The sequence below is a fragment of the Thalassophryne amazonica genome, chromosome 16 (assembly GCF_902500255.1).
Source record: "Thalassophryne amazonica chromosome 16, fThaAma1.1, whole genome shotgun sequence".
NCBI lineage: Eukaryota > Metazoa > Chordata > Actinopteri > Batrachoidiformes > Batrachoididae > Thalassophryne > Thalassophryne amazonica.
Window position 1 is genome coordinate 53,687,740 of NC_047118.1, and position 25,492 is coordinate 53,713,231.

Genomic DNA, 25,492 nt, shown 5'->3' on the forward strand with positions numbered 1-25,492 from the left:
AGACGGCCTTCGTGAGCTGTGGCTCACTGCACCCACTGACGCACGTAGCACACGTAACAATAATCTGTGCTTCATACACTGTGGGAAATCAGCAGAGGCTCAACAACATGTCTCTTACATCATCAGCACAGTAACATTCATTTTGAACAGAAGCTGGGATGATATGGAAAATATATTTTAGTTCATTTTTTAAAGCAGGTTATAGTGTCTGCAATGGAAAAGAAGTCAAACTAAATGTAAAGATCATTAAATTATTTTTTTAATATGCATTTTCTTTATCATACAATTCTTTTCTTAATTGAAATTGAAATTGAAATTGAAAATTATTTGAGGTTGTAGATTCAGGCTGTGTTAATATGCATTAAAGAAAAAAAAAATCATCCAGCACTTTCACAAGTGGTAAAGAATCTCCTGAATAATTTAGTAAGGTATGAGTCGTGATTATGTCACTGAATCAAAAGTTTCTAATTCAAAATTCACAATCAGTGAGTCACAGGAAATATGTAAAAATTTCAAGTCACATCTGGGACGATAAGCTGATGCTGTTTGTTATCACATTCATCACACCTTGAAACTGCCTCAGGGCCTGGATGGCAACCACCCGGGCAGGTAACTGGTCTATATCCACCTCTCATCGAAGGTGTTGGTGGTGATGCCTTATTTTGAACAATAAACATTTAGATAAAAAAAAAAATTAAAATGCTTATTTTCTTGTTTGTGTGACAGTTTTCACATTTCCAGAGTTCCTCCATGAATTTTGTTACAGATGTGGATTCAACACTTGGTCACTGAAAACAGGGGGAAAAAAAACAACATTTTTTGCGCTGTTATTTCATCCTTATTAAATAAAAGCGTACACTGTTTGTTGAGAGGAAATATTACCTGCACACTGTGCTGTAAATCACATCAGCATCATTTTTTAAATCCACCTGCTGCTTTCTAGAGGTATTACACTCAGTTAGTACTTGAACTACAGTAAAACATATATAATTTTTTTTTTAATAAAATAATTGAAAAAAAATTCTCACGTGTCTGACTTTCTCTCTGTGTTGATGTAAACAGTTGTGTAGATGACCTCTGATGTTTCTGCCTCACACGTATTTCCATCTTGTGATCGGCCACCATCATGTGGCATCCAGTTGACATAAATGGCTGTATCCTGGGTAAAATCAAAAAGACTTAAAGAGCTTTTTAAAAAGGCATCTCAGTTATATGAACTGTTGCCTTGACCAACAACAGATCAAATGTCTTCCATAAGTAAAAAAAATATAGTGCCAAATCACAACAAAGCTGCCTTCACACAACTAAGGTCTAACTTTACCAACCATAATTTGTAAAACATTTGTTTTTGTGTGGCTGTAGGTTGATCCCAGAATTGGTCTTTGGGGGTTTGTTTTGCAAAGGTCAAGCTCATCGAGGTTACAATTTTGGTTTATCTGTCTGTTTGGTGGCCAATTTCTATCACATTTGGTATGTCAGTTGGCCTCAAAATTGCCATATATTTTTTATTATTATTATTATTATTATTATTATTTTGAAACGGTCAAGTTCAAGGAATGTCATTTTCAACCAAACTTGGGCCATATGTGCCACGCAGTTTCAGCTGATTCCAGAATTGCCCTGGCAAGGTCAGCTGGTGGTCAATCATTTGGGTGAAGGTCAAGATCTTTTGGGCCAAATGTCATAATGCTATAGCCATTATCATCATCATGTCCATGGGTACTACTATCAAATAAGTTTGAATTAATTTACAGTAAACAATTGCAAAGCATTAAGGATTAAAAAACGGTTTGTGTGACAACACTTAACCATTAAAACACATTTATTTGGTTGATGGCTGAACTTTCAAAGGTTACACATGTTAATGAAGTCATTATTCACTGTCTTTGTGGAATCATGTACTGGGCTGTACACGTACAAATATTCAGGTTTTATTATTTGTAAAAAAAAAAAGATCTGTTGCTTTCTTTAATATACTACTTAAAAAAACAAAACACACAAAATTATCTAAGATAACTTTTCAACAGAAATGATTTTTTTTTTAAATTTATTATTTTACTGACAATAAAAATTAATAAAGAAAAAACATGAAAAATCAACTGTGCCCAAGAGTTTTAATAGTCAACTCTGTTTTAATAGTCAACTCTGCAGTGTTAAAACACCACTTTTTATATAAAAAAGAAGTAAGAAATCTGTCACTCATTCATCTTCAACTGCTTATCCGGGATCAGGTGCAACAACTCCAGCAGGAGACCCCAGACTTCCCTTTTGGAGATATAATCTGTCCATGAAGTCCTGGGTCTTCCTCACTGTAGAAGAATTTTTAGGTCCATATTTGAACTGTGATGAACTATCAAGTGTCCTGATCCGAACTGTATGTCCTCTGGTTGAACTAGCAGGTGTTCAACCCAAAAAAAGGGCTCTATTAGTCATTTAGTCTGTCAGGGGCTTTCCAAGGCCTTTTAGGTGCTTTCCCGCAGGCCACGTGCGGGGGCCTCAGGCCAGCTGCACGTGTGGCTGAGGCCACGTGCGGAGGGGGCCTCAGGCCAGCTGCACCTGTGGCTGAAGGTCTTTTAAAAAAATCAGTTGTAAATCCTTCATGTTTTAATGGGAGCGTTTGTCACATTGAAATAATGGCCTAACACCTGCTTAGCGTTCACTAGAGGACGCTTCCAATAGAAAACCATGTCTTGGGAATGAAATAAATAAAAAAGTCGAAGGAGGAGCGATGCCCGCGGGTCTCCAATAAATAGACGAGCGCGGTTGTCATATTCAGTCTCTCTAGAGGACTCAGTTTGTCTAAGCTTTGTGTCGAAGGCTTAAATAAACTTAAAAACTCTGTGCATTTTATCTTGCTTAAGGCTGAATTATTCTAAAGTGTTGTGTCCTCTTTCTAGCATATCACTTGCAATTAGTTTGTGTTATCTAAAAGACGACATCCTGAGAAGACCAAAAAGACGAGCCGCGACAGAACTTGGCGAGCCAGCCAGGAGGGTCCAGGGGCATTCCGGCAGCCTGGGGCAGTCCAGCTCATCCCTCCAGACCGTAAATAACAGTGATCACGACTAAAAGGTAAGCAGAAACCTTTTATAATTTCTGCACGATCTGGAGGAGTGAGTCGGGATTTCCGCCAGGTGATATTTTTTAATTGCCTCTTACCCAAAAGAACCTGGACTAAGAAAATTGATAAGAGACTAAAAAAAGATAAGATTGAAAATTATCAGGCCTTGTAGATAAAATGCTCAGAAGGTGTGTGTGTTCCCGGGAAAAAGAATGTCTATGTGAGTGAAAGTTCAGGAATGTTCATGAACTCTGGTGCGGAAAGAGTGCGTGGAGAACTAACCTGGATGCTTGGGGAATAATTGGTGTTGAAATTCGTTACTAACGTGCCGGCTGATAGCATGCGCTGTAGGGGTTAATTTAGGGGAGTATACTGACAAATAGATACAAGGTAATACAAGGTTATTTAAAGAGTTTAACAGAGACTGAAGTGAAATAAGTGAGAAAAAAGAGTTTAACAAGAGAATACGTGCAGAGAAAGCACAAGATAAGCGCCTGAGGGGGCGCAGTAGAAATACCGTACGTGATAAAGAGATTTAAAGAGAAAAGTGCAAAGAAGCACAGCTGACAGTAAGTAAAAGAGCTCAATAAAGGACGTCATTTTTTAAGAAAAGAGAAAAACTATAAAAAAATAATAAAATAAATAGAGAGTTAGTGCAGAATACATGAGAATTAATGAAGCAGAAAATAGTGCAGTAAGGCACCAAATACACGCTTGTGGGGCGTGGGAGAAGAATAAGTAATTAAGTACACAGTAATATGAGTTTTTTTATAAGAAAAGAAAAAGAGAATATTTTCAGTGCAAAGGCACATTAAGCTCACGAGGAGCTCAGTAAGTGAAAAAAAAAAAGGCAGAAGAAAGTGCAGAAAGGCACAGGATACGCACGCGAGGTGCGGTAAGGCGTAGAAATAAATGAAATATTGTATGCTCAGAAAGGAGCTTGTGAAAATAATATATTAAGCACAGGATACGCACGCGAGGCGCGGTAAGGCGTAGAAGTAAATGAAATATTGTATGCTCAGAAAGGAGCTGGTGGAAAATAATATATTAAGCACAGGATACGCACGCGAGGCGCGGTAAGGCGTAGAAGTAAATGAAATATTGTACGCTCAAAGAGGGCTTGAAAAAAGTAATATATGAAGTTGCTGACAGCGCCGGAGAAGCTGTCTAACGTGAAGAAGAGATACATGCTTAAACAGAACACATTGGTGTTAAGTGAATAAAAAGGTTGTTTAAAGCCGCGGAGTGAAAAGTGGCAGAAGTCTAGATAGAGATATATAGAAAGTTGTTTTTAATAATTTTTGTGTATAAAGCTTTTGAAGATTGGTGTGTGGGAGAGTGGAGAGTAATCTGTGTAAAGCTGTGAGAACTTGCAGGCTGGCTGACATACAAGATTAATGTGAAAGAGTACGAGGGGGAGGTATTTAGACCCAACAGGAGGACTTGGGAGGTGCATGACAGGCAGAGAGGAAAGTGTGAAACAGACAGTGAAGAAAAGACAGGAGAAGAGTGCTATGTAAATACAGAGAAGGTAGATATTATTTCAAAGAGAGAAAACTAATAAACAAACATAGCAGAAAAAGACGAGAAGCAGAAAGTTAAAAAAAAAAAAAAAAAAAAAAAAAAAATTAAATTAGAAGGGAAATAGAAAGTCGGGAGCAAAGACATTAGGAGGTGTTAGGGTTGTAAGAGGATTAAATAAATAAAGTTGGTTATAAATCAAAAGAGATAAAGCTTAGATTATAGTGAAAAAGCTGACAGACTGATCAATGCTTGGGACAGTCATTGATGGGAGACTTAAGTGATGATGAAATAATACTCCCAGAACATTACTTGACTGACGGAGACATCGAAACCCAGGGAATCAGGACACATTTTTGGCTGGAAAGGACCTATTTTGGCAGGGTAGGAGCAGAACATTGGCAGGACGAACAAGAGATCAATCAGAAATTATGGCAGATTACTAAGGTAATCAATCTGAAGCAAAAGAAAGAACAATTCCCTCTAATTAATTGGGAGCTGCTGATAAGACGTCTGTGGCATCAGGGTTTAACCCCGTGGCTGGAGCTGCTTTGTGCTGACCCTAATAAAGAACTTAGCATACCATTAAATCATTTAGTAACACTACCAACCGATCCAGGTGAAGAACTGTTTCCTAGGTTGACTCTGACTGTGGTCCCAAGGAAGGTTCGGTGGGAAACAGGTAAATTTTCATATTTAGTTAAAGAAAAGAAGACGGGCATAGCAGTTGGAAATTTAATCCTTTTAAGGGTTTAAAATACAAAACAGGTGTTACAGCCAGCAAGTTATTGGTCTGGATCAGGACAGCCCCTGAGGGACTACCAGAACACCATAGAAACACCTCACATAGCGTTTGTCAGGGTTACATGGGTAACTCTCAAGGTCAAGGTCGGGAAAGTACCCCGCTAGACTTAGTACTAAGAAAATATCCAGGAAAACGCACTAAGGCCAACCAATGTATGAGAAAGTGGCACAAAAGGTCACATGGGGGCAGGCAATGGCCTTTGGTGGGATCATTTGATCCGGTGATGTGTGAAGCAGTTGCGGTAGAAATACAGAAAAAAGAAATTAAAGATCAGCAGAAGAACGTAAAAAACAACAAAAAACGCACTGAAGAAAAAGAACTTTTAGCCTTGTTCAAGCAGGAAGCACAGAGGCTACAGCAGAAAAGAGAAAAAATGACAGAGGAAAGATCCAAAGAGACTAAAGCCAGTGCACCGAGCTGGGAAGCAGAGCCACCCCCATATAAACGTCATGATATGGGAAAGACAGCTGGACAATTTGTATTAGGAACTCGTGAAGAGGACCAAGGCATGGATGTGGAGGGCAAATTCACACTGACACTAAAAGCTCGAGAGCCACAAGGAGACAGGTCCTCAGTCTGTCAAATGGATCATACAAGGTCTCCAAGTCCGAAAGTAAGTGGTCGCACACCACGACCAGCAGGGGGGGCCACAAATAACAGTGACACGGAGGCACACGAGGATAAAGAGAGAGACCTGAAGGCTCCGCCTGCACATCGAGGTCCACTGAAAACCGTCCCCTCCCACCATAAGTCAGCCGACTGGACCTTCACAGGCTATAGAGGCTCCGAAGAGTGGCACAAGAGCTTCTGTGACACACTGGATCTGGCCAGAAGAGATAATGAAGAACTAGCTGAGCAACTTCGGCTAGCGAAGGAAAGAATACAAAGACATAGAGACACCGAGGAAAGAAGAATATTACAACAGTCGACGCCCAATCAAGGGAATCACATTATACAGCCACCCACCCGAAAAATTTCTGGTGAGATCATCATTGAGAGTGCAAAAGAGGCCCGACTCAGGCAAAGACAACAATGTGTAGCCAAAGACATAGCGGCTTTAGAACAGAATATAACCAACTGGATGGACTGCCTGGAACCAGTCAGTCGCACTCGATCTGGAAGACAGTATGGAGCCCGCACAGAAGAAGAGGAGGACGAAGACCTCATATGCCCATTGGTGGTTAGAAATGGTCATCATGTGTATACCCCATGGAGCTGGACAGACATGGTGGGGCTGGCCAACAGACTGCCAGATATCACCCAAGGAGCTGGGAGATGGATAACTGCCTTAGAAGAAGGCACTGCAGGGGTAACCTTGTCTTTAGGTGACATAAAAGCCTTGCTAATGCATGTCATGGGAAAACATGACACTGAAGAATTAGCAGGAAAGGTTGGACTAACACAAATGATGGGCACAAATCAACATGATGAAGTCCCCTTTAATCGCTATAGAAACTCCATGTGGGAAGGACTGAGAAGAAAGTACCCTGAGGTCTTGGATCCCTCTAAATTGGATGATGAGGAGTGGACACCTGAAGAGTGCCCAAAGAAGTTCCTGCACCGATTCCAGAAGAGATGGGCGGAGGAAACAGGAAATGCATGGAACCATTCTCCAGCAACTGAAGTCCTGTTTAAAATAACTGTAAAAAAGGCTCTACCAGATGAGGTTCAGAAAGCCCTAGATGGAGTTGTGGGACTATCAAAAATGAATTGGGCTTTATACTCTGAGCATATTTGTCACCATCTTGAAATCTACAAGAAAGAAAAACAAAAAGAAGAAGATGCAGCAAAATCCCTGACGAAAAAATTGGTGCAGATGCAGTTGGGAGAGCTAACCAAAGTCAAGAAAGAAAAAACAAAGACCCAGGCACCAATGATGACCCCTGTTCCTTCTGAGTCGGCAAGCCTAGCCCCTACGACAAACACTGCTGCCACCATACAGGCACCTGTGGTAACAGCCACACAGAGCCCCCAAGGAGCAGCAGGGAGCACTGCTGCAGGAGAAGTCTCAGCACCAGTGGAGCATCACTATCACTACCATAGCACTGGCACACCCGGAAATGGACCCACCTACAGTCATGGGTGGAGAGGAGAGTCACGGAACTTTCAAGGTCAAAGAGGAGGGTGGCGAAGAGGATCTCGCCAACCTTCATTTGGAAGCAGATTCCAGAACTCAGCTCCCAGGAACAGTCAAGCGGGACCGCCTATGGGACCAACACCCCCAATAGGGGATCAACCCTCTAATGAGTGTTGGAGCTGTGGACAACCTGGACATCGAATGAGAAATTGTCCGGCCCGACCTTGGGTTGGACCCTCTGCCTATTGGCAATAGGGAGGCCTAGAGAAGACAGAGGGGGAAACGGTGGCATTGGCTATTTCGATGATACCTAAGGAAGAGCCAACCGTCACTGTTAATATACAAAACAGAGATTTCCCTTTCATGGTGGATACAGGGGCAACATACTCTTGCATAGGGAAAATGGGCGCTCATCTCCCCCTCTCTGGGTCTGTAATTAAGACCATCGGCTTCTCTGGGAAGACTCAAATAATACCGTTTACATGCCCACTTCCTGTAACGATTGCAGGAAAAACAATTGAAGCACCCCTGTTATACTCACAAAATACACCTGTGAATTTGCTGGGAAGAGACATTTTATGTAAGCTACAAACCCAGATAGTGTGTACCCATCAAGGACTGCAAATACACTTTCCTGACGAAGCACTCGCCAACATTATGGTGCTTATGGACATGGAAAACAAGGTCCGACCTGTGCAACCCATGGTATACTGGCTGAAGTTACAACCAGAAAATTCAAATCTTCAACTGGAATGGGAAAAATGGAAGCCCTGGGCAGAACAACACTATGAAGCAGTATATACACCTAGTTTACCTTTACATGTCACCCTGATGTTCGATGCCAAACAAGAACAAACTGACTATGCATGCTGCTGGGATGCATTGATGAATCAACGGCTGTTTCACATAACCACCACAGAAATTTATTTAGGCCCCCAAGGGGCCGCAGCTTCTGTCAAGCTAACTTCAGCTGAACAACAATGGTATCAAGTGCCGAATGCCATGCCTCATGTGACCCTTTTAGTCTCAGAAAAGTACGAATCCCATGACCTAGGTCCAATGGTAAAGACAGCCTCAGAAGTTGAAGAATGGCAAAACATGGAAAGTCCACAAGTACATCTGTCAAAAGACCAGCAGTTTGTACGAATTAATTTAAAAGTAAATGATGAGGCTATAGCTCAAAAAGTGGAGCTCAATCCTAGACCAGAGGGACAGATGGTGTTATCGGCCCAACAAGAGAAATTGTTAGAGCAAATACCACCAGTGGTGTGGTCCAAAAGCAAAACGGATGTAGGACTAGTAAAAACAGCCTTACCAGTAAAAATAAAAGTAAAACCGGGAGCAAAACTGCCTCACCAAAGGCAGTATCCATTAAAACCTCAGGCTATTGAAGGCATAAAACCAGTAATCAAGGGACTAATGGCAGCTGGAGTTTTAATAAAAACTGCAAGCCCATGCAATACTCCTATCTATCCTATCCCTAAAAACAATACCAAAGAGTATCGGCTGGTACATGATCTGCGTCCTATCAATGCAATAATAGAAATGGATGCACCTATAGTACCTGATCCGCATACTATACTATCAAGCATCCCTGCTGGAGCAAAATGGTACACAGTAATTGATCTGTGTTCAGCCTATTTCAGTGTGCCTGTGCACCCAGACTCACAACATTTGTTTGCATTCACATTTCTGGGACAACAGCTAACGTATACACGGCTACCTCAGGGACTGAACCTGTCCCCAGCCATCTTTAACAAAGTCCTGGCTGAAGATTTACAACACCTTGACATACCCAGTACATTGGTGCAATATATGGATGATCTCCTTATTGCATCAGAGACTCAAGAACAGTGTGAAAAAGATTCATTAATTGTATTGCATGCATTGGCAGATGGAGGTCATAAAGTAAGTAAGGACAAATTGCAGTTCTGCAAACAACAAGTAGAATACTTGGGAAGACAGTTGTGTGGGACCACGCGATGTATAGCCCCAAGCCAAGTGGAGGCTATAATCAAGGCTCCCAAACCCCAAACAGTGGGACAGATGCTTTCATTCCTTGGGATGGCAGGGTACAGTCGGCCGTGGATTTGTGATTATGCTATAAAAACTGCACCTTTGCGTGCCATGATTAGAGCAGTGGGGCAAACAAGCAATGCAGCTCTCCTCGTCTGGACAGATGAGGCAACGGGAGCTTTTGAGGCCCTAAAAACAGACATGCAATCTGCTCCCGCGTTAGGTAACCCAGATTATGGGAAACCTTTCCATTTGTATGTTACTGAAAAAACTGGATATGCTTGTGCTGTACTAATGCAGGAAACAAATGAAGGAAAACAACCATTGGCCTATTATAGTACAAAGCTTGACAACATTGAAACAGGATTGCCACCATGCTATCAGGGTCTAGCAGCAGCTGCCTTTGCATTTCAAAAAGCATCATCCATAATCATGGGACATGCAGTAACGTTGTACACGTCGCATCAGTTACATGCCCTGCTAACCAGTCAACGTTTTGTCTTAACACAAGCTAGACGCACTGGATATGAAGTTGTGTTGTCCGCTCCAGAAATAACAATACAACGTTGTCACACGGTGAATCCTGCCATCAAATTGACCACACCGTTAGATGGTACTCCACATAACTGTGTGGCAGAGACAGAGAAATTTTTGAGAGCCAGAGAACATTTGTATAATCACGCCATAGATGCAGATCTAACCCTGTTCGTGGATGGCTCATGCTTTCGGGATGCCGCGGGATTGCATGCGGGTATGGGGATTGTTAAACTAAACACGGATGGCGAGACCTTTGAATTACTGGAGTCCCAAGGAATTGATCAGCCTTGTTCAGCCCAACTGGCAGAAATCAAAGCCTTAACTATGGCTTGCCAGATAGCTAAAGATCAACGTGTTAATATCTACACAGACTCAGCCTACGCTTATGGCATATGTCATGTACATGCAAACATTTGGAAACAAAGGGGATTCCTGAGAGCAGATGGCACCCCTGTCACTCATGGAGAAGCGATTTCCCAACTGTTACAAGCTCTCCAATTACCGTCTGAGGTAGCCATCATTAAATGTGCAGGTCATCAAAAGAATAATAACATCATAGCTCAAGGTAACAATCTAGCAGATGACGCAGCTCGCAAAGGAGCACAAGGAGAAAATATGTTTCCCCTGCTAACCATCCAAGATTGTGCCCCACTGGTTTCACTTGACGCACTGATAGTGGCTCAAAGTAGGGCCAGTGGAGAAGAAAAACGAATGTGGGTTAAACGAGGCGCTATTGAGACACGCAGTCAGGGGCCAGCGGACAAGCTGTGGCGCAGTAGTCATGGACATTTTGTGTTACCCACCAATTTATTACGACATGCAATCATTTGGGCCCACGGACCCGATCATTGTTCGCGAGTCCAAATTATGAACAAACTAAAAGCTGTCTGGTGGTCACCATATATGGCAGCAACAGTGGACCGTTTGTTGAATGAGTGTGAGGTATGTGCACAGTACAAGGTCCGGAAATCATTCACAGCCCCTTTAGCCCACATTCCGGTCCCTGATGGGCCATTCAGACATCTTATGATGGATTTCATAGACATGGGAGCTGAAAATCGAGTTAAACGAATGAGATATGTTTTGGTAGTGATATGCAGATTCAGCCGATGGATTGAGGCAGTAGCCTCTGCAAATCAAGACCATAAAACGGTAGCCAAATTCTTGTGCCGAGATGTCTTTCCAAGATTTGGCATTCCAGATACTATCTCATCTGACAACGGTAGGGCTTTTGTAGCCAAGGTTACACAAGAAACATTCAAACAATTGGGTATCAAACAGAAGTTTGGGTGTGTTTATCACCCTCAATCAAATGGGGCAGTGGAACGGGCTAATGGCATTTTAAAGAACAAACTAGCAAAAATCATAGCAGACAGCAATGGCAAACTAACCTGGCTGGATGCGTTGCCGCTTGCTTTATTGTCAATGCGCTCACAAACTAACCGACTAACCCATTTGACACCATTTGAAGCTCTTACAGGTCGGCCGATGCCTATTCCATACCTGAGAGGACCCTACGAAGGACCATCGCTGGAGCAGCTACAAGACGAATGGCATAATTATCTGAGACAGTTAACCCAAATACACAAAACTATCTTTTTGCAGGTCAAAGGTGCTACAGAAGACAGAGAAGCAGAGATTCCACTCGAAAATCAGAGCATCCAGCCTGGTGATCTGGTTTACGTCAAGGTGTTCAAAAAGAAGTGGGACAGGCCCCGCCGAGAAGGTCCTTTTAAAGTTATTCTTGCCTCACGTACAGCAGTCAAAGTAGACGGTAAGGACACTTGGTTTCATTTAAACCACTGCTGTAGGGTTGGTGGCCCAGCGCCCCTGCGGCCTCGGCAAGCTCGTCTTGGCAGAGCCGCCGGGCCAAGGGGGGAAGCAGGAGAAGCCAGAGACCCTACAGCAGCACCGAGGGACGGCCACGCCTCCCTGCAGCCAGAAGAAGCACCGAGAGAAGGCCACGCCTCCCTGCAGCCAGGCGAACACTGGCCAAGGCGCTCACAGAGACTGATTGAACAAAGACGACGCACAGCTTCAGAGAGTAGTGGATCCCTGCCAGATAGAGCAGCGACAGACTCAGATGCAGACTCAGAGACAACTGGAGACGCAGGCCAACAGACAGACAGAAATACAGACCGACAGATAGACAGACCACAGGAGACATCAGACTCGGACAGCAACTCAGTAGATTTACCGACAGAAGAACCGCAGGAAGTACAACCCAGACAAAGCACAGATACACCACACATCCCTAGTGACAGCTCATCTAGTGACGGCTCACTTAGTAGCACATCTAGTAGCACATCTCAACAGTCATCAGAGCAATGATTAAGGAATTATTCAAGGGATTGACAATACTACTGGTGGTCAGTATGGGAGAAAATAGACATCCAAAACATACAACGGACTGTGCCGTGGCCATGGCCGCAATAGCAGCTAAACAAGGCATTCTAAACACAGGAAAAACATATAATTTGGTATACATTAAATCAAAAGCCTACAAGAACATAGGAATACAGGGAAAGCTGGGGGATTACATATTAGGCGAAGCCATTAGCATCAAATGTGAAGAGGAGGGAACACTCAACATAGAGGTAATTTGTGATAAAAGAGGATGCAGGGAAACCAAGCAAGACGTAACTGTTACAGTACATGAAGCCACGAAATGGGTAAAAATCAAACCAAGGAAAAAGAGGACAATTAGAAGCCTAGAAACAAGCAGTCACTTAGGGAGATGGGATCCCAGTACAGACCTAGCCCGCACACAAGGGTTGAAGACCAATTTATTTTACCAATGGTTGAAATTTTCGGCTAGGCAGATCAGTGAAAAGCCTTGCATAGCCTGTCACCGGAAAGGTGTGATACCTCAGGCTAAACCCCTACCTGATATCAACAACTGTTATAGGAGTCCCCAACATAACTCAGACCAAGCAGAATGCTATACACAATGTGTTATGAAAATGGCAGTAGGTGATGAAAAATATGCTGCCGACAGTAAACTTTGTCCAGTGCCCCTAAGTACAGAAGGAACCGTTCCACCTATGATTAAAATAGAGAAAGGGATGATACACCCATTCTGTATAGCTAAAGGCTTAGTAGCACAATACATAAGCGATTGGCAGGTAGGGACGACCCAGCCAAAACACCACATACAGTGTATGCAAAAGCAGCAAGAATACAAACCGGCTAAAACAGCATGGAACATTACCGTCTGTCACACCCTGCCAGCAGCAGGCATACAGTGTGAACAAATAGTACCGGCCACAGGGGGGTCGGTAATTGGACTGAATCTCACCCATGCTTCATGGGTATCTACTCCAAATTTAGCTAAGGGAACGGTACCCTTAGCTGACATCTTTTGGATATGCGGACAAAGAAGGAAACTCCTGTCATCGCTGTCCCCTAATTGGAAGGGCCTTTGTGCTCCTGTGATGCTCACAGGAGCTATAACAGTAATTGAAATGCCAAATTCAATACAACCCATGCCACAGAAACTTCGTAAGAAAAGAGGAATAATGACGTTTAAAACAGACTACAACATCACAGTAAGAAACGGGATACCAGAAGGGATACCCCGACAGTTAGAAGCCATAGACAGTAGCAGAGTTAAAGCAGATGAAGATGCGGATAAATGGGGATGGGCATTGGCTCTGTTCGGGGTTACTCCAAAAATCCGTTCTAGGTTCCAGGAGGTGCAGTGGATTAATTACTTGTGGTATAATCAGCAAAGATACCTGAACTGGACATTGGCAGCTGTAGGAGCCTTAACCGAACAACTGCACGCCACCTCGCTAATGACAATGCAAAATAGATTAGCTATTGAGATGATGATGGCTGATGAACAAGGAGTTTGTATTATGATCAAAGCCACCGAATGTTGCACAGCTATTCCCATGCGTACAGGGGAAGACGGAAATTTGACAGAGCTCTTAATCACACTTGAGGAGATGCAACAGGAACTGTTAAGTAACTCCATAGGAGGGAGAAATGAAACTGACGATTCTGGATACATTGTAGGGAATGGAATGAATATTGGCCCACTGTTTTCACTGTTTGGGACTCTAAGGAGAGGGTGGATATCATGGAAAGACTGGTTATACCAGATAGGTGTAATCTTGGCACTAACAGGGGTGGCGGTCTTGCTGGTAATATGTTGTGGTATTCCCTAGATAAAATTTCTGGTCAATAAATTGATTTCATCCACAGTAGGACAGCTCCCACTGCTAGCCATCCGAGCCCTAGAAGAAAGCACAAACGAAACAGACAGAGAACCAGAATATATGGAAATGGATGAAATACCAATTATCCTCCCCGACAGCCCCCAGCTCCCTAATATTGTGGCGTACACCCCAGATAGGGAGGACTGGGATGGACCATGCTTGGTGATATTGTAGACGAGGAAGAAGACATGCACGCACATTTACATTCACACACATGCACCCACAAAAATGAGGGATAGGATAGACAATATCTGAAAGAATGACATGGAGCTGTAATAATGAACGTATATGTATATTACTAGGACACAGGAGTATGGCTGAGAGACCAGACTCCCCTGATCAGGGACCTATGCCTGATCTGCCTCTATCAAGTCTGATTGGACTCTCAGAACTGTTTGGAGAAGAGGATATACAGGAGGGATGGTCGAGACATGATTGATCGCCACAGCCGCCATCCATCCAGCAGCTAAACCAGTTGGCAACAGAAGGATCTTCATCGTTCCAGCACCTGGCGATGACGGCTTCACAGAATCTGCCTGCAGCAAGAGTCGGCCCGAGGACTCCACCATCACCTGAAGGACCCTTTGGACTCAGGAACACACCCCTTCCGCAGATGCCATGGAGACAGTCACATGTGCCAGTGGCAACGATACCCTCCAGGGGAGGCAGCCAAGGTCGGCCATATGCAGCAACCGCCCGAGTGCATCCTAGACCCAATTCACTGCTAGGACCTGTCCCCAGCTTTCCACCCCCAAGGCAGGAGAGATATTCTGATCAGCCCAGTACCTCTGGAGGAGGATCAGCAGGGGTAGACCTTAGCCGAACTCACCCACCAGGACAGAGGGGAGCTTTGTACAGGCTGCTAAATGCCCAGAGTGTCCCACCCACTTGCCTGTGCGACATCAACAATACTCCCCCCACACACGAAATGCCTTCCCCCTTGTACTTCCTGTCCCCTGGACTGCACAACCTTAATCTGGTCATGGTCACCCCACAGGACATGGCAATCTTGGTTCGAGAGCTTCGTCTTCCACAAGAGTCTGTTCCAAAAACCTTGGAGCAGCTCCTGCCCCTCACAAATCACATTCCCCATGAGCTATTTGAGGAAATCATGCCACAACTAAGTCAGACAGCTGCATACCTGTTCAGGATACACCGTGACAATGCCAACATCTCTTGTGCTCAGGAGGGCCTCCATACTCAACTGTGTGGTCTTCAGTCTAGTATGGACATGCTAGCCTGCATGATGGAGCATATGGAAAGGGAACAGCTAGGGCTGGCCACCACCACCCTGAATGTGGGCAAGAATTCTCTGGGGGCCCTGTACAACCTGGCCAAGCAGCACAAGGAGCTGGAAAGATCCATCAGAGAACTGCACGACTGTCTGAAAGCCAGAATTCCTGATCCTCCCCCCACTACCCCTGAAAGGCCAACCTCCCCATGTTCCCCAACTTCTCCCAAAACTTCAGATGCTGAGTAAATGCTGAGGAGCGCGGACTGACGTAATGGCACTGAACACGGACTATGATCTTGGTTCTTGAGTTTGAATTGCGGACTGGTTTCAGAAATCTGAGTGTAACTAAAAACAAAGAAGGATATATGTTAGTAACGAAAGTTGGGTAAATGTCTGTCCTTACCATCATCTGCGTAACACAGATAAAGCTAAATGCATACACATAGATATCACATTGCAAAGTTATAAAAAGGGGACCCTTACACGGCGTGTTTGTAGATTTAGTAGTAAAGATGCACCATAGGGACCCCTTTTTTCTTAAATTATAGCATGCCTCAAGAGACATGCATTGCCTAAATTTGGTGTCTGGCCAAAACGGGCATTAGAAAACAAGCTGAAAAAGAAGAAAAACAAAGTGGAGAATGTTGAGAAATGGCCTATAATGAAAACCATTATATGATTGACTAAGGCAAATGACTTAAGGACGGACATGAAGGGAAACCATTTATTGTGTTTATCATTTAACTAGACATAGCTGCGCTAACCTTAGAATAGTTTCTTGATTGGTTGACTAAATAGTGGTAACGTAGGGGTTATTTGATGCATTTAAATAATAAATGTGTGACGCTTTAACAAAATAATATGTAGAACCAAGTATAATGGGTTGGAGCCTCTGGTTGAGTGAGTCAATAGATGCCAGAAGATGATTGGTTGCACTGATGTCAATGTGAAGCCTTTACTTTGCCATGATTAAGAGGTTGATGTAACTTGTTTTATGTGGCCATTTTAAGTGCCTTGAATTACACCAAAACTCAATGTTTGAATGTCACCTTGTGTTGATATAATCCAACTAATTGCTCACCTTGTGCCTTAGTATGTAGGTTCACCTGCACTGCAATATATTTACCGTGTGAAGTATCACTGATATTCATATCCGCACCAGAGTTATCAGTAACTCGAGTGATGTGTTTTTCTTTTTTATTGCAATGCACAAATGAGGATGTCTTGTCAGTAAACAACCCAAGAGTATAGTTGATGTAATGGGACTCTTTCGAGTCCCAGAGGAGGGACTGTAGAAGAATTTTTAGGTCCATATTTGAACTGTGATGAACTATCAAGTGTCCTGATCCGAACTGTATGTCCTCTGGTTGAACTAGCAGGTGTTCAACCCAAAAAAAGGGCTCTATTAGTCATTTAGTCTGTCAGGGGCTTTCCAAGGCCTTTTAGGTGCTTTCCCGCAGGCCACGTGCGGGGGCCTCAGGCCAGCTGCACGTGTGGCTGAGGCCACGTGCGGAGGGGGCCTCAGGCCAGCTGCACCTGTGGCTGAAGGTCTTTTAAAAAAATCAGTTGTAAATCCTTCATGTTTTAATGGGAGCGTTTGTCACATTGAAATAATGGCCTAACACCTGCTTAGGGTTCACTAGAGGACGCTTCCAATAGAAAACCATGTCTTGGGAATGAAATAAATAAAAAAGTCGAAGGAGGAGCGATGCCCGCGGGTCTCCAATAAATAGACGAGCGCGGTTGTCATATTCAGTCTCTCTAGAGGACTCAGTTTGTCTAAGCTTTGTGTCGAAGGCTTAAATAAACAAAAACTCTGTGCATTTTATCTTGCTTAAGGCTGAATTATTCTAAAGTGTTGTGTCCTCTTTCTAGCATATCACATCCTGAGAAGACCAAAAAGACGAGCCGCGACACTCTGGGTCTCTTTCCAGATGGACGTGCCTGGAATACCTCCCTAGGGAGGCACCCAGGGGGCATCCTTACCAGATGCCCTAACAACCTCAGCTGACTCAAGGACATTCACAGAGCTGAAGCTACTCCTTTGATATCTTGGCTGTGTGCTTAGGATCATTGTCCTGCTGAAAGATTAATCGTCACCCCAGTCTGAGGTCAAGAGCGCTCTGGAGCAGGTTTTCATCCAGGATGATTCTGTACATTGCTGCATTCATCTTTCCCTCAATCCTGACTAGTCTCCCAGTTCCTGCTGCTGAAAAACATCCTCACAGCATGATGCTGCCACCACTATGCTTCACTGTAGGGATGCTGGATTCCTCCAAACATGACACCTGGCATTCACACCTAAGAGTTCAGTCTTTGTTTCATCAGACCAAAGAATTCTGTTTCTCATGGTCTGAACCCCCCCAAGACTGTGGAGATGATAGTGGACTTCAGGAGAAACCCACCATCACTCCCCCCTCCCTCCTTCCTCAACAACACTGTGTCTACTGTGGACACTTTCTGTTTCCTGGGATCCACCACCTCCTGGGATCTGAAGTGGACCTCCCACATACAGTTGTATGTAAAAGTTTGGGCACCCCTGACGATTTCCATGATTTTCCTTTATAAATCGTTGGTTGTTTGGATCAGCAATTTCATTTAAATATATCATATAGCAAACAAACTATTTGAGAAGTGAAACAAATTTTATAGGATTTACAGAAAGTGTGCAATAATTATTTAAACAAAATTAGGCAGGTGCATAAATTTGGGCACCCCATCAGAAAAAAATACATCAATATTTAGTAAATCCTCCTTTTGCAGAAATAACAGCCTCTAAATGATTCCTATAGGTTCCAATGAGAGTCTGGATTCTGGTCAAAGGTATTTTGGACCATTCTTCTTTACAAAACATCTCAGGTTTGTTGGTTTCTGAGCATGGACAGCCCGCTTAAAATGACACCACAGATTTTCAATAATATTCAAGTCTGGGGACTGAGATTGCCATTCCAGAATATTGTTCCTCTGCATGAATGCCTTAGTAGATGTTGAGCAGTGTTTAGGGTCGTTGGGTTGTTGAAAGATACAACCCCGGCGCAACTTTGTCACTGATTCATGAACATTATTCTCAAGAATCTGCTGATATTGACTGGAATCCATGTGACCCTCAACTTTAACAAGATTCCCAGGACTTGCACTGGCCCCACAGCATGATGGAACCATCTCCAAATTTTACTGCAGGTAGCAAGTGTTTTTCTTGGAATGCTGTGTTCTTTTTCAGCCATGCATACTGCCCCTTGTTATGTCCAAATAACTCAATTTAGTTATATATGCAATTTTAGTAATTTATGCACCTGCCTAATTTTGTTTAAGTAATTATTGCACACTTTCTGTAAACACTGGAAACTTCATTTCACTTATCAAATATCAGTGTGTTCATCTGCTATATGATATATTTAACTGAAATTTCTAATCCAGACAACCAATGATTTATAAAGGAAAATCCTGAAAATTATCAAGGGTGCCCAAACTTTTGCATACCACTATAGGCTCCATCAGGAACCCACTTCCTCAGACAGCTCAGGAAGTTCAACCTGCCCCATGAACTGCTCATCATCTTTTACACATCCATCATCCAGTCTGTCCTGTGCATCTCCATCTCTGTTTGGTTTCCCTCTGCCTCCAAACATGACAGGCACAGACTTCAACAAACTGTCAGGTCTGCAGCAAAAATAATTGGAGCCAGCCTGCCCTCCATCCAGGACTTATACCGGTCGAGGAAGAGAGCTGGTAACACCTCTGCAGACCCTTCACACCCTGGACACACAGTGTTTAAACTCCTCCCATCTGGTTGACGTTACAGAGCTCTGTACATCAAAACGAGACTCCGGAGTAGTTTCTTTCCACAGGTCATCACGCTGATGAATTATGGGCTGCAGTTATATAGCGTTTTTCCATCTGCATCAGACGCTCAAAGCGCTTTACACATCAGTGCCTCACATTCACCCCAATGTCAGGCTGCTGCCATGCAAGGCGTTCACTACACACCGGGAGCAACTAGGGGATAAAGGACTTTGCCCAAGGGCCCTTAGTGATTTCTCGGTCAGGCTGGGATTTGAACCGAGGATCCTCTGGTATCAAGCCCAACGCTTAACCACTAGACCATCACCTCCCCTATAGACCATAACCTCCTCTTAGACCATCACCTCCCCTGAACAATTTAACCTGACATGAAACTGACTAATTCATGTACCACATGTATATAACTTCAATCTGTTTGTCTGTTTCTCCTTTGCACACATTTTTTTAATTGCACATTTTATTTGCACATTTTTACTGTGAATTATTTAGTGTTTAATGTATATTTATACATGCTCGTACAGAGAGAGTACAGTTCAAACTCGAGTCAATTTCCTTTTGTACTTGTAGATACTTGATGAATACATAGTATTCTGATTCTGATCCTGTCTCAGAGGTTTACAGACAATTTCTTTGGCTTCATGCTTGGTTTGTGCTCTGACATGCACCGTTAACTGTGGGACCTTGTATCCTCCCGACTACCAGGGCATGCATATATATATATATATATATATATATATATATATATATATATATATATATATATATATATATATATATATATATATATATACACACTATGTTCTCCACTCAGATTGCAATAGCCAATCACAGATTAGCCTTTCTGTCCATCATGTACCTGTATTTTGGCATGCTTGGTGCCAGAAAGTTATGTTGGATCCAAAAGGATCCAAAAAGGCTAGGACCAAAAGTTATATTGGATCGATTCCCACTGACCAATAGCGTTAGAGCTTACCGCCAACAGCTAGCCAATCAGAGTGCGGCATACGAAGGTCAGGAACTAGCTGACAGACGCTGGTTGAAAAAATGGCAACAAACATGTCAACAACAGCAGAAAATCGTTTGCCAGCGAGGTTTGCTGAGTTCACAGAGGAGGAACTGGTGGAAATATTGAACTCCAAGGATGCCAAAAACAAGAAGGTAGACAATCATGCTACTGATGTTTTAGAAGCGTTCATCGCATCAGAATCAATCATATGCAGAATCAATCAGAATCAGAATCAATCAGAATCAATCAATCATATGCAGAATCAATCAGAATCAGTAACCAATATTTCTCTATGTTGGACTCCTTACCATCCATTATTTGTATTATATATATATGTGTGTGTGTGTGTGTGTGTGTGTGTATACACCCTGGTAGCCAAGAGGATATGTAGACAGGTGTGTGCTTTTCAAATCATGTCCAATCAACTGAATTTACCCCAGTTGTACTCCAATGAAGATGTAGTAAAATCTCAAGAATTAGTGGAAACAGGATACATCTAAGCTCAATTTTGAGCTTCATGGCAAAGGCTGCGAATACTTATGTACATGTGATTTCTTAGTTTTTTTAAATTTAATAAATTTGCAAAAATCTGGAAAAAAAACTTTTTCACATTGTCATTATGGGGTGTTGTGTGTAGATTATTGTGGGAAAAAAAATAATTCTATCCATTTTGGAATAAGGCTGTAACATAAAATGTGGAAAAAGAGAAGTGCCGTGAATACTTTCTGGATGCACTATAGTTGCCAGATATGCAGTTTCATAAGTATCTCGTGCTGGAGAGAGTGTTAATCAGATTCAGAACAGTGCACACTTCCAGTTTTGCACTGTTGCAGACGACCCCACCAGTCTCCACCCTTACACAGTTTGAAAACTGGTAAATATTTTTGCAGTGACTTCGGTGCCAACCCACAGAATGCAACTTTTTATATACTTTATTTAACTTTTGTTAACACTGTTGCAAGAAGTAAATTAACACCAGTCTAAGGTGGGATCGCATACAACTAGACAGTGTTAAAATTAACTCTAATGGAGTTGATATACTGCAGAGTGCAGAATCATTTATAGTAGAAGAAGCAAAGAGCACATTCCCCACTGTCTAAATACCCACTTTCACTTTCACTGAAAACTTCTTCTGGATCCTGGATCCCAAATACATATGTCTCAGGTCAAATTCAAAATAAAATCCCTCACTTTCTAGAACATTATCCATCTGTTCACCAAATTTCATCAACATCCTCTCACAACACTTTGAGTTAAATGTTGCTATGTGCCAAATATTCTTCTGGATCTCAGTTCCAGAATATATTCCAGACGATCACTGATTTATCTGACCGTTATGTATCTGCTCACCAGATTTTATTGAAAGATGTTCATTATTTTTTGAGTTATCATGCTAATAGACAAACAGACACATTCCAGTGAAAACATAACCTCTCTGGTGGCAGTGGAGGTAATATAATTATTCAAAGAAAATTTACCTGCATGTTTTGTGCTGAGTCCATTTTTGGAACTGGTACCTCCTTCTGGCTGAGGCTACAACAAATAATGAAAGTTAGTACCAACATTAACAGTATATTTGTATAACTGATGCACTGAAAACACAGTTTACCTTCTGATGGTGATGCCAAGAGCCACAATCAGAAGTAATCCAACTGTACCAATGATAAATATGTCTCTGGTCATGGTCAGCTCATCTGTTGTATAGTGAGACCAACATATTAGCTTTGCAAAAGTAAAATTTAATATTCGATTTTTCAGTCCAACGCCAAAGATGTGGTTTTGGATCATTTATTGATTTCAGTTCATCTTTTATATGTACAAAGAATGTGCAAAGTGACTTGTCCAGAAATGATATGGCAATTAAATATTTCAGTGGTAACACACACATCCATCTGTTTATCTATCTATCTATCTATCTATCTATCTATCTATCTATCTATCTATCTATCTATCTATCTATCTATCTATCTATCTATCTATCTATCTATCTATCTATCTATCTATCTATCTATCTATCTATCTATCTATCTATCTATCTATCTATCTATCTATCTATCTATCTATCTATCTATCTATCTATCTATCTATCTATCTATCTATCTATCTATCTATCTATCTATCTATCTATCTATCTATCTATCTATCTATCTATCTATCTATCTATCTATCTATCTATCTATCTATCTATCTATCTACAGGGCCAAACAATGTTTGAATTTTTTATTGGAATTACTGACATTACTGAGCTTTGTATAGCTGACAGGTTAATATTATGATCAGTGTTTTATTAGCTTTTTGAGAAACAGATTGTGATGTTAAATAACACTCTAGTTTTTAATTCATGCATTCATTTTCTGAACTGGCTTAGTTAGGTTGAGGGTCAAGTGTTGGGCTGGAGTCTGTCCCACTGGTCACTGGGTGAAAGGCGGGGTACACCCTGTATAGGTTGCCTAACACCAACGTTAAATAGCGTGACGTGATACAGAATTTATATTTAGATCCTGATTTAATGTTCTTACTCTTAATAGTAGGGAGAGGTGTTATTTCAAAAATTTTGGAAATCTATAAATTTTGCATGGAATATGGAAATATACATGGAATAAACCATAACAGTATAATTTTTGGATCATTTGGTTCCAAAAACCCATATGGATGGAGCATTTGAAAATTTCAAGTAACGCGTGTGTCGTATATGTGCTGTTGACATAGAAAACCACTCTGTTGCTTATAATTAGTTAATTGTGGCCATGACATTCTTTACATGTGATGATTATACTCAACTGATGTTCCTGAAATAAAAACGACATAGATTTTGTTTGTAACAGTCGATCGTAACATATGTACTGAAATTAGGTTTTTTGTCAATTACTCTTAAAAAACACCAGATAGGCTTATTGTTACTGTAGAAGTTGAATATAAACTTGGGGTCAAGCAACATTTGGAGCCAAATTTTCAATTCTCTAGGTGCAGCGATTCTCAAGATATGACATTTTCGTTGATATTTTTGGCGATTTTTGAACCCAATATCTTCACTGGCTCCATCCATATTGGTTTTTGGAACCAGGTGACCCAAAATTTATCCTGCTATGGTTTATTCCGTGTATATTTCCATATTCTATGCAAACATTTATAGATTTCTATTTTTTTTTTTAATAACACCCCTCCCTATTAATTGGACTAAGTCTTTCACTACGTTTGGAGGTGATTGGTCAGAAACTTTACGGGTAATATTGCTCAAAGTCAAACACAACTGAAGACATTACTGAATGGAGATACGAATAATTGAACATTATAAGTGTAAAAATTGTATGTCTTCTAAAAATGTAAATGTAATCCAACTAGATATTTCTTCTCATCTATATTTTGGGAACCATACTGACCCTTTCTTAATCTTAAACCATCAAGACATTGATAGAAATACACTCAACTATTGTCCTTTTTATTCTAACCTTCAAAGCATATCTCAAGAAAGCATTGTAAACCTCTTAAAGAACATACCTTTGGCTTTTAACATCACAACAGAAGAATTTTGGCTTCCATGTCTGTTGGTGACGCTGCATAAGTACTTGCTAGCATTTCCAGAGGAGAACTTTATGAAATGTAATTCAGGCTGGTGTCCAACAGCAACAATATGATTGTCACATAAGGAAAACCAAGTATAATTTTCCACTGGAGGGTTTGCGTAGCTGTTGCAGATCAGAGTGATGTTGCTCCCGATGTCTACCTCAACCAATGGCCTTAAGGATACTGATGTGTTCTTGGGGCCATCTGGAAGAACAGAATAAATGTTATCTGTCACAGTAATAATTTGGCAGAGTTTATTTTGGTTATAAGGTGATGATCTGCTTTGTGCTTCTCCAGAAAATACCATATTAGAATGTGTTCAAACTCAAATTACTGAAGGCTCCTGTCCTGAGCTGATCCAAGCATTAGCTCAAAATTTTAAAATCAGCTTTTTAAAGTGTGATACAGTACCCTTCAAAAGTATTAGGCCCCTTGGTATTTCAAATATTTTGTTTATGCCATTTCATATACAAAAAGTAAATCAGGCTTCTCAGTATAAAAAAATTCTAAAATTATCTTCCTTAAACTCAAAGCAAGTCTCTACAACTTGATAAAAATGAATTAAAAATATAAAAGCCATGGGTTGCACAAGAAATGGGCCCCTTTGGTATAACACCTATAAATAATCAGTTTAATTGCAAGTTTTCTTCAGACAAGTTAGGGAATGGATACATGAACATTTCCAAGTCACTGAATAAATCTTGGACTTTATTTACATCAGTTATGAAGAAATACTAACAGTATGGCACTCTGTTGTAAATCTGTGTGAAGCAGACGGTTCTCAAAAACTGAGTGACTGTGCAAGAAGGAGAAGAGTGAGGAAAGCCACCAAGACACCCAGACAACCTAGAAGAAGTTATAGGCTTATGTGACTGTGATTGGAGAAATTGTGCAGGTTTTGCATTTTGTATCACCAGTTGCTTCATGATGAGGTGGTATGGAGAAGGATTTTCTTTCACCAAAACATCAAATCTAGGCCTGCATCTCAGCTGTAACTTCTGGCAAATGAGAATGCGTAGATGTGGCATATCAAGATGCTGATTAAACAGCATGATTATTGCACATGTGCACCTTGGACTGATCCCACAGAAGCTCATTCTAAAACATGGAGTTTTTATCACAGAACACAATGTCACAGATGTCCCATGTTTTGAGGGACCAGACAGATGACATGCAGACTTCAGGAATGTACATCAGAACTGTTACTCTGGAAGTGAATGTTCCATTTCATAACCATAAGCTGCTGGCAACATTGTTTTTAACCAGTCTAACAACTGCAAGTCAAGTCTGGTCTGGGAGAGTGGGCTGGTGCCGCACATCCAATGCATAGAACCAGCCTTGGTCCTGAATGGCAACCTCCCAAGCAGACAACCAGTCCATCCCAGCCTCTCAAAAGTAAGCGTCTATATGCCACAACCAGATGAAATATGGGCATTCCCTTGGCCTTCTCCAGCTACTAGGATCTTCAGGACTGAAGCATGGGTGTTGAATCATGCACCGAGAATCTCACCATGCAAGTGATACTCCTCATTAGCATCTCCTTAAGTCATCACTCAGTCATTTTTCACAGTTATTCCACAGGATCTCAAGGATCCTCCGAAGAGACCTACCACCCCAATTCCAATGAAGTTGGGACGTTGTGTAAAA

The 25,492-nt window shown here is 41.8% G+C and overlaps 1 protein-coding gene across 1 annotated transcript in view; it reads right to left on the reverse strand.

Moving 5' to 3' along the window:
• Positions 1 to 237: 237 nt before the first annotated feature.
• Positions 238 to 25,492, reverse strand: part of LOC117527693 (B-cell receptor CD22-like) — a 29,112-nt gene continuing 3,857 nt past the window's right edge. The window contains exons 2-7 of the mRNA XM_034190151.1: positions 23,780 to 24,049; positions 21,891 to 21,975; positions 21,760 to 21,814; positions 1,029 to 1,159; positions 883 to 939; positions 238 to 788 (exon numbers count right to left, since the gene is read on the reverse strand). Of these exons, the coding sequence (XP_034046042.1) occupies positions 761 to 788; positions 883 to 939; positions 1,029 to 1,159; positions 21,760 to 21,814; positions 21,891 to 21,975; positions 23,780 to 24,049 (626 nt within the window). The 3' untranslated portion in view covers positions 238 to 760. The remainder of the gene's footprint in view (positions 789 to 882; positions 940 to 1,028; positions 1,160 to 21,759; positions 21,815 to 21,890; positions 21,976 to 23,779; positions 24,050 to 25,492) is intronic.